General features: G+C 48.0%; 1 protein-coding gene across 1 annotated transcript in view; it reads right to left on the minus strand.

Annotated features, from left to right (window-relative positions):
* The window catches only part of LOC104515336 (sodium/hydrogen exchanger 2-like), a gene marked incomplete at its 5' end in the record, with an annotated part of 25,232 nt that overhangs the window by 4,493 nt on the left and 10,136 nt on the right, over positions 1-10,603 (minus strand). The window contains 6 exon segments of the mRNA XM_010159269.1: positions 2,002-2,136; positions 3,460-3,548; positions 3,673-3,677; positions 3,851-4,015; positions 5,161-5,231; positions 7,321-7,410. Of these exon segments, the coding sequence (XP_010157571.1) occupies positions 2,002-2,136; positions 3,460-3,548; positions 3,673-3,677; positions 3,851-4,015; positions 5,161-5,231; positions 7,321-7,410 (555 nt within the window).

A 10,603-nucleotide genomic window follows, 5' to 3' on the forward strand; every position in this document is an offset into this window, starting at 1 on the left:
GTGAAGTAACAGCATTCACCATGTCAGTATTCCAGGGCTCTTGTAGAACATTATCCCATTGCTTTTGGGTATCGCCTTATTACTATTTGCAGTAAAATGAGGCAGCTATTTTAAAACATTAGCAGATAAGCTGCTGATCACATGAAGCATGGCTGATTTTTCCTTCTGGGTGCAGAGGGATGCTTCTTGGGCTTAGAGTCACCTTACAGATGTCGCTGGACTCAGCTCTCAGTATTTACATCTGCTTCACTTGACTGGCACCAAGCAAAGGTAGCTGCTGGAGCGGTGTAATTAGCACCAACAAATGACTCCTATGAGACAGCAGTATTAAGCATCCAATTGGCATTTTGCATAATCCATAGGAGCATTCACTGACCCCATAGGGTGTTAGCCATCACCCGTGAGTCAGTATAGAGACAGAGTGGTTGTACTGCTTTTGCAGTTTCCCCCAAAATATGCTGTCCTCTGAAAGGCCAGCTGTAAGCATGCAAAGTGACAGGAGGAACGGTCTTCCCAGAGGTGCTAAATTTCCTACCAAATGCACTGCAGTGCCTAACGGGAGCCGCAGGGAAGGGGAAAGCGGGAGCACAAGGGTTAACAATCAAATGTCCTTAAAGTATGTAACGTCGTGCTCAAAATCAGCCCTAGTTTGATGTTGTTCTTTTGAAGTTTAATTATACCAAATGTTCTACAGGAACATGCCATGTTCTTGCCTATCTATTTTGAATTGTAAGTACCAATCAGCATGTAAATGATCAAATTAAATCTTTTAAGTTGTTTGCAAGAGCCGGAACACCTTTCTGTGAACGGAGGGCTGAGAAGCAGCAGCATTTGGTGCGTTACTGCTGCTCTCGGTGGGCTCTTCAATGACTGGCATTTGAACAAAGAAATCAGAGTGGAAGAAAGCCTGCGGCAGTCCCGAGTTCTTGTGCTGTCGTGGAAAATACTATCTAAATAAAGGAAGATAAATTATTTCTTTTTAAAAGGTCATTCCATTCTCCTCAGTGACGGAGTCCTGCTGCCCGGATTAGAGACCACTGTCTGCACTCGGACAGTGCTCTAGCTCAATCCATCAAAACCTAAGATCTGGGGAAGTGAGTGAAATGTAGGGATACTGCTGACTTAGGGGGTTGGGAGCAATATACTTGGGGGGAGCGGGGCGCTTAATTGCATTCCCTCTAGACTAAGAGTTACACGGGATGGAAGGAATTGAAAAGACCAAGCCTGCTCCCCGTGCACCATTCCTGGGCCATTTCATCTTTCCATGGGGAAACATTTGCCCAGTTTCTCCCACTGATTTTCAGAGATGTCAGCAAAAGTCTTCACCAGCCACAGACATTGTATTTCCCTTGTTCCTCCCTTAATTCATAAACCAGTGTGGAGCCATGCCAGCAGTACATCTGGACTCCCAGGAATGCAGTATGCAACACTTCTCTCTAGTTTACTTTCTTCAAGTCTGCCCAGAACCGTAGCTGCTTTTAAAACCAAAAAACCTCACCTCCAGAATAAATAGAAAAGCTCACAATAATGTGTCCGTCCTTTCAAAAGAGTTCAGGGGGAAAAAAAATCACCAAAGAGTTTCAAATATTTACAGTCCATCTGGAGTGCTGACAATGAGTGTACCCAATTCCCACCTTTGATGAAATCTCCCAGAAAAGGAAACATGGGAAAAACAGACTGAAGCCCAATTAATAACATTTGCTCAGTAAATAACTTTCCTAGCATGGATGGGAGCCTGTGTTCACAAAGCACGGAACGGCACTGCACCCAGGATGGCTCATTTGTTTGTCAGGACTTGGGTTGGGTTTGTTCAGCATTTCCTCACTGGAATGCAATTTAGGATTTAGACGCTTTTTTTTTTTTTTTGAAAGCAACAGGATTTGTCTTTAAAAGGAAACACCAGCAGTAATAAACCACACTACTAGCGCTTGTTAATGCCTGCAAGGGGAGAGCAGCCCGTACGCAGTCTCTGCACATACCAGCCTTCCCTCTCCCCCTTACCTCCTTCCTGCAGCTGGCCGCGTCACCTCCGCTCACTTCCACTCGCAGGCTCTTGTGCCGGAGGATCAGGATCTCCTTGGCTTGCTCCACAGGCTCGGTCTCTCCAGGAAGCGTGTGCCTGTTGTACGCTGGCCCCTGCGCGTTGCCCCACAGAGACCGCCGTTGGAGGTGGGACCCTCCCGCCCTCCGCAGCAGCATCCCTTCACCAGCGCCTGCATCTTCCAGGGCCCTTCACCTCCCTGTCACCATCCTGCCTAGTTATGGGGACACTGATCCACTCAAGCATGAGAGGGGGGATGGAGGGAAGGAGCCGAAGAAGGAAAATGGGACACCAAACGCTGCCTCTTTCTGCAAAGTTGCCCAAGCGATCACTGCAGCTCAGGATTGGGATACACCTCTCTTGGCCCAGGTGACACACCAGCCTAGCACAGCTGTTCTGCTTGAGGTGTCCTCAGCCTCAGTGCCCCTGCCCAGCCCTCCAATATTTTACATCAGTCCCACCTTCATATATAAATCATGCAATCACCAGGAACCATAAAACCTGCTTCAAAAGCCATAAACCAACCAAAGTTAAATCTCCCACCAACATCAGTGGGAGCAGGGATAAGTCTGTCGCTACAAGCGGTGAGGCTGGATTGAGGCAGGAGTAAGTGCAAACAGGAGGTAGCCTTCAACTTCATCCCATTCACCATTTCTACAGGTTTCCTCTCAGCCTTATCTAGTCATTTCTCTCGGCTCAGCAAGGGGACAGGAGGGGATGGTTGATCCCTCTGTGCTGAGCTGCCCACATCCCCAAGGACTCAGTATTTCGTGCGTAATCCGTAAAACAAAGGCTTAGGTGGATTTTAAGGATAAGGCTCCATGTATCACCATGTGAACAGCAATTACGATGCACAGTCCTAGGTGCCGTGTAAAACCTCAGACAGATTATTCATGAGTTATTCTGTAAACAGCAAGTGGTTTCTGTGCTATTTACCAGTTGTACCAGTTTCATAGCAAAACCACTGAGCGGCTTTAAAATCTCTGCAGATTAATTTCTGGTCACAGCTCACTGTGCTCTCCTCTATGGGAAAAAATTGGAATGTGAGGATAAGCCCATCACTGCTCTGCCCCGTACGTAACCAGGAGCTGTTGCGACTGCTGGATCTGCTAACCTGATGCCTGAAGATCCATGTGCTCCTCCTTTCTCCTTTCTGGTTCTGGGTACTGATGCTTAAAATACTTCATGAAATTATAGGCTGACTGGGTGAACCTTTCAAAAGCTGTCATGCTGCAAACAGAAATGTGCCACTGACTTGGAAACTGGATCTGGCTTCACACAGCCAACTATTCTCTGCTCACAAAGAGACATCATCAGTAATTATGTAAATATTCATAACATCTGCTCAGGCTGTTAGGATAACTGTGATAACTTTTGTTATTGGACATCTAAAATACAGATTGAGGGAAGAGTCGTACCGTTCTCCGTATTCGGTACAGGTTCCTTGCCAATATTTCCTGTATATTTTCCAGGACATCCGGATTCAGAGTATCCTCCAATTTTTTGTCTGTTATGACAGTCCTGTTGTTGTCGCTGCAAAGAAAACCAGAACGTCTGATTTCAGAGGATGCACAGCAGCACAAGCGGCGCATCCCCAAAGCTGTGTTCACAGCAGACCTTTCGGATCCCACCACCACTGGGCACGACCAAGTGCATTTTTCCAAGCTACGTTACTCCTCCCCATGGGATAGCCCGGCAGGGAAGAGCAGAGGATGCAGAGAAGTCTGGAAAAGCTTTTCATAACTGTTCCCTCCAGTTGTAGGATGGGGAGGAGGGACAGAAAGGGGACGGCTGCAGGGGAGCACTTACAGCAAGGATGGGTGAGACGGGGCATGACCCAGCTGCCCTGCTTCTGCCAGCTCAATGGCATGCTTCCGCTCCAGCTTTTCATAGAGAAGCACGATACTTGATTTTGGCTGGTCGTATTCTCGAAGCAGGATCTTCTGCAGGTATTTGCTGTTGAAATATTCTAATCTGAGAACAAAAGAAAACAGGTTTAGCTTCCTCCCACAACTCCTCAGCACCAAAGGGAGCAAGCCAGAAGGTTCATAGTCCATGACTGCCCCATATCCTACTGTATTCCATCACCTTCTTTCCAGACATCAGTGGTCAAAGAGGTCAGTCCCTAGTTATTTCTGCACTACAGTACATGAGCTAAGATATTAAAACTTTGCCAATATAGTAAAAACTCCCCAAAGTGCCAGATTTACCGTGAACGCTACTGTAAGTGCTACAAGTACATCCATTAGCCTTGAGGGATACAACAGATTTAAACACTTCCAGATTCCCTCTTGAGCCATTTCCTCTCGCCTTCTGCTCAAATGCAGTGCAGCATTTGAGGAAGACCTAGCCGGTATCACATCCTGATGCTCAAGGTTGGCTGTCGTTACCTGTTCATAAACCTGCTCGCAAGAAGCCAGGACCCTCCTCGGCAGCAGCGATTCCCATACCCTCTAGTGGCCCTTCCAAGCAGTGGCATTCCTAAGAAAATCCCTGTCAGCTGCATTTATCAGCTACCATGAAGATAGCTGCATCTGTGTCTGCACAGCCAAGGAATTAAACCTGGTAGATTCCTATTTTTATATTTTATAAGAGGGTGATTTTTTTTGTGGTGGTGAGGGGGGGGCTGTTTTTTAGTTCTCCTGTGTGTACAAACTACCACCACTTAATGAAAACTGAGCACTTTGCTGCAGAAATCTGTAGAGATCATCTGCAATTCATCAATCCACAACAAGCCCCCCCAAGTGCTACAAGCTCATGTTGTTCATGTTAATCATGCACATGCTGGGCTGGGGTCCTCAGCTCCCGCATGGCCAAACAGGCAGGAGGGCATAGCCCTTTCGTTTCCAGCAGATTTCGTTCTCAAGAAGGCACAAACAATAGGAGAGGAGGAAGGGGTTTTTTTTTTCAGGTGAAGTACTGAAAAGTACTCACTTTTTTTCAGGTGAGCTGCAAGCGGGGTAAGTGGTCTCACCTTGGCCAAGGGAAAGCAGCCCCTTTCTCACCTGGGCTGTACCACGAGGATGAACTGAGCTGCCCACAGTGGAAACTCAGGGAATAGTAAACCAGCCTCATTTTTCTCTACACGTGTACACAGTTGTATTTTGGCAAATCCTTACTTGTCTTTCCAGTAATACTGTCCCCAGTGTCCAGATATATCTTCAATGCCAGCCAGCAAATGATCCAAGAACTAAACAGAAGAGAGGATTTTGCTATACACCGGTTGCATGTATTGCATACGTGATGAACTCAGTCAGCAAACATCAAAAGCCAGCAGACAAAACAGGGGATGCTTTCAGCTCGGTACACAGCGCCGGTAAACAAGAAGAGGGGATGTTGGGCTAATTCCCTATCCAGGCATCCATGCGTATCCCTTGGTTCTGGAGTACAGTAAGGGGTTTGGCTGTTTGCTTTCAGGTCTGTGCGAGCAAAGAATAATCGCTGAGGGATGTGGATCCGCTCTTTGCGATACTCACGGGATGGCTGATGGCTTGCGTGTCCTGCACACTGGGCCTTGATAAGCAGGAAATGCTCATATTGAGGGTTTTGAGGACAATTTGTCTCAGGAGATCAGTATCTTCAAGATATAGATGGAGATAACGTATAACTGATGCTTCCACTTGAATAATAAATACTGCCTTTCCACAGACACTTCTCACTGAATGAAATCATTGGCCACGTCCTGCCTTCTAGAAAAACATTATTATTGCTTAAAATTGTATTAAAAATCTCAGATTGTTTTTTTCCACCTAGAATCTAAATCTCTATGATTTCCGAAATTGTTTCACCTCCTACTGGCATCTCTAAAGTGGGAGAGGTCTCTGCTCTACTGTGAGGTCCACGCCCCTCCACATTCAGGTATCAATATCCCTGGAGCTTCCTCCAGCTCTAATGAAAAAAGAAAAAATTGTGGAGTCAGGGGCAGAAAAATTTCAGAGTGGGTCACTCGGCTCTGCAGCCTGGTCCAGGTTTAGAGTCCCCACATTTGCTGTTAGCAGCTGTACGGTCTGAGGACTGACAAATGACCCACCCACCCCCGCTAATTGCTCTTGCAAGCAAGAATGTCCCCACCATCCAAAGAGAAATAAATTGAAGGAAGAAAGCTGCTCCTGGCTTCCGCACGCCTGGTTTCCAACTATCTGCATTGTTACCTTCTCAACTTAATTGGTACACAGCCATTTCCAGCTCCCATTTCCTAATAAACACATTCCCAGAGATGATTTACTATTCACGCACTAACAAAAGAAGAAAGTATTCTCTGCTCGTGATAGGAAAAGCCTCTTCAGCCTACTGAACTGTTCTGTTAACCTCAGACAATGCCCTGTAATACAACCTCATTGTGAGGATGCCAAACAGTTTTTAGAAATGTCCTCACACCTAATGTCTTTATTTCTAGCTACCCAAAAAGACAACAAAACTCCTCCTGAAGGAGCCATACCTAGAGAAATGTGACTGGGCACAAACGACTAGATTCAGAAACATTATTTCACACTGGATGCAGGGTATGACCACATTAAAAATCCCGGGCACAGCTCCCTGTCAGGTTGTAGGTCTCAGACGGATGGAGGCCTGGTGCAAAGCCTCTCCGATTTGTTCCTCAGCGTACCGCCAACACTGCGGCGGGATGCAGCCGTGCTGCCCTCCAGCAATACAAAGCCTCGGCTAGGCGTGCAGAGCACCCTGCTTTCTCACGGAGCTGACCCCCGCTCTGGGGAAGTCCTCTGTAACTAGAAAGGCCAACGTTTGGATGGCGAGAGCAAGGTGAACTAAATGCCGCTGTTGGGTTGTGGTGACATCTGGGGTTCCTGCCAGTGCAGTGTTTTCTTTACCCTCCCTCTTCTAAATCTTTTTTGCAAAACTGTCCAACTGATGGTGGTGAAGTGACCCATGAACACATGGAAGATCCCAGCGCTGAAAGCAACCAAGTCGTCCCCTTTCAACTGTTGCAGAGAAGCGGAATATTTGGTGTTAGGTTTGAGTATCAACTTCTGGGTTCAAGTATCAACTTCTGGTTGAGTGATTATCTTTTCCTGTCATGTTTGTGCACCCCCAAGTGCAACAGCAACCTGATTGAGCCAGTGGCTGCTATTCCAATGCAAATAATTACCCACGGTTAGGAAGCTGCATAGGGCTCCAAACCCGGAAAGGGACGGACTTGCAGAGGGTTCAGGTACAACTGCGGAGTCCCTGGAGGCACACCACATTTCAGAAGGCCCATATTGCTATCAGCAAGGTATATTGGAATGCTCTGGCTGCGTGTTGATGGATGCATCACTTACCCGAATATGGATCTGCTCTCCCACTGTGGGAGCACTCTCTCTTTTCCTCTTGACAGCCAACAAGTCAACGAGAGGACGGATGGTCATTCCCTGCAGCACAAACACAAACATCAGCCTTTCCTCACATCAAGTGTCAACAGGAGCTCACATACAGGACGAGGGTAGGCAGAGAGGAGAAACGCTACGCTCTCCTCATCTGGCATCTCAAAGACCACAAAAAGCCAACCAATAACTTCAAGGTCAAGCCTGCAGTTTGCTATTGCGTGTAGCCTACCAGACAGAGACGGGCTCAAAACATTCGAAGCTCGAACGCCTGAAATGATGACAGTCCTTGAGACTTCACAGCACGCAGCCTCCACCAGCATTTGTCTGCTAACTTTTTGAGTATTATGTGTCACAGATCATTACTCCAATGATCTCTGATGTCTAGCTGGTGGCTAAGTTTACTAATCAAAGTATCCACCTGGTGGGAAGGGTCAAGGGAAGAGTTTTAATGTCCTTTAAGCCTCGTGAGAGAACTTCTAAAATGCTGCTGTGGTGCGTTTCTTAGTCTGGCTTCGGTATGAAATGACTTTTCTAGGACATGTTTACAGCAAAAGTGATGGAGTATTTGATGTTTATGACTTCTGAATGTCACAAATGCTGGCACGGAGGAGAGCTGAACACATTTTTAATTGCAGAAACAATTAATGTGTCATTTTAATAGCTAATAGCAATAAAAAATGCATCACTATTCAGAGTAAACAACATAAAACTCACAGATTCAGAAACAACAGATACTACAAAAATTAAGCAGAGACTATGCAATGTGGTCTCTTGCCTTCACTGGCTGATCAGCTGCATTTTTGTTTTCAGTTTAACATTTTGGAGTTTTGTGACCAGGACTCCCAAATTTAGAAACACCTAAATTCCTTTGGCCCTTCCTGACCTTGGGAGCATGGTCACGTGTCATTTAGAGGCCACATGTCATTTCCCAACACACCTGTAGGTCCCCTGTGATGCTCATCCAGGGATAATTTACCTGAAGTGCATCACCCAATGCTGACAGCTCTATCATGGCTCACACAAGGTTTTTCTACTGCCAGCGATCCGACAGCGATCCAATAGATCAAGTGCAGGCAGCAAACAAACCAACAAAAACACCTCTTCACAATTATTATAGTTTCTATATAAGAAGTCAGGGGCCAGTAGGCTGAGAGTGAACTTCAAACGGAGAACATGGCGTTTCATTTTCAAACCACACTGAAAGGCAGAACAATGAGGGCTTTTTGTGACATTCCAGACAAGCCCACAGCTCCTTGGAGGACTTTCTGGTCCACGTGGCACATATCCAGGCCTGCCTGGAAGCACTGAGGACTTGACAATTGCTCAGTCAACCTTCTCAAATTTATTAACCAGGCTTGTTGTGGGTAGAGTCTTATGCAACTGAGCTAGAAAGGCCAAAATAGACGCATTCTCTGGGTTGTACTGATAGACCCACGTATGGACAAGCCCAACCACTCACACGCTGGTCACTAGTCTGTGCGGAACAAGACTTTTCAGACAATATGGTCAGGATTTCCAAGAAGATTATGTGGGTTTGTGCTCTAACAAGACTCCTTGCTGACCCTCACTAGCTTAAAAGGGCCCAAATCAGCTCTCCCCCGGTTTGAGTTTGTGTCCTATCTTACCAGAGACAGCCCTCCCACTCCCCCATCCCCCAAAGTATTGATATCACTGTGAAGACAAAGAAAATTGATTGCATAAAATAACAAGTCCACTGTTCATAGAAGTTGTGGACAATATTTTATTTGTCCTTTCCACCCAAAGTGACATGCACCATGAAAGATGTTGGGTTATTAAGGGTATTCATTCCCCAATCCTGCATCCAGCGATGTGCCTGCCGGCAGCACCACGGCCTTCAGAACCTGTAGGACTCATTTGCAAACCCCGATTTCTGAAGGTTCATCGTAATACCTGCTTCTGTTACATTTACCTGTGTTTTCTCTGCTGAGCTACAGCAGTATCTTTCTGGTTCAGCTTTTAAGCAAGTTTACTTCCCCCTCTCCCCCCACCCATTCTCACGGTGGCCTCAGCCACACAATGCTGCAGGTATCTGGAGCCTGAGCCAAGTCTGGCCTTACAGATGCTGTGCTCCCGCTGAATTGCTGAAGGTCAAGGGGTCACCCCGCCGACACGTACCCACCGGGGACCCTGTTTAACTCTCACCCTTTTGCATGGAGATGACATCACCAGTTGAGCTATGAGATTACACAAAAGCCCTTTTCCCAGTCCTGGGAAGGATTTTCCGAAGCCTGGGCAGAATGGAGCTGCTGCCTTAGAACAACCTTTGTGTGAGACTCAAGAGCGTCTCTGCATGAGCGGACGTGCCTAGTGACCGTATCTTTTCAATTTCTGACCCACATTTGCATCTTAAAACTTGTCAAGCTCCACCTAACTATGCTCCCCCCACCCCTGGCCCCTGCTCTCTGCTTTCAGTCTCAAATCTGCACCCGGTCCAGCTGCCCTGCGGGACTCGGCCCCAAGCCCCTCGGCACATCACACGACCATTTTTTCAGCTCGTGGTGTGGATTAGGTGGATGTGGGGAAGCAGAGTCAACCCCAACCCTCCACAGTGCCCAGGTGCCCGACACCCACCGCTGAGGGGTTCAAGGAGGCCAAGCAGAAGGAATTTGCTCTTGTGAGGTGATGCTCAGCCATGGGGCAGCTGTCACCGTGACCCAGCATCCCCCAGAGCCCCAGCAGCGGCTCCGCACCCTCCATCTGAGGGCAGGAGGAAGGCAATCCTGGGTCGGCAGCTCTACATGGACCGCACAGAGGAGGTGCTGGGGAGCTTTTCTGCACAGCACCATCCCCAGACCCCCACCCCCTCAGCCCTAGGGAGACCCACTCAGCTTCTGGGGCAGAGCACACCTGGGAGGCACCAGCCTTTCCCCGTGACAGCCTGGTCCTTGCAGGCTGGCTGCTGGGCAGGGAAGGGCGGGGAGACCCAGCCAAAATCTTCACCCCCCAGAAGGCTGCAAGAATACTTTTACCGCTAGATGTCAGAGCGATGCCGAGAGCTGCTGCTGCTGCCGCTGCCGCCCGCTCCCCGCGCCGGGCTTCCCTGCGCCCTCCAGCACAGCTACTCCTCGCCACCTCCCCCCACCATGCACCTGGGAGGATGCGAGTTACGAACCCGTGAAAAATAAAAGGGTATTGGTAAGGAGAGGGATGCCCCAGCTGCGGGATGCCCAGCCTGGGTCCTCGCCCGCTCTGCGGCTGATGTGGCACCTCCCATGTG

This window comes from Eurypyga helias, unplaced genomic scaffold (genome assembly GCF_000690775.1).
Source record: "Eurypyga helias isolate BGI_N326 unplaced genomic scaffold, ASM69077v1 scaffold15849, whole genome shotgun sequence".
Lineage (NCBI taxonomy): Eukaryota > Metazoa > Chordata > Aves > Eurypygiformes > Eurypygidae > Eurypyga > Eurypyga helias.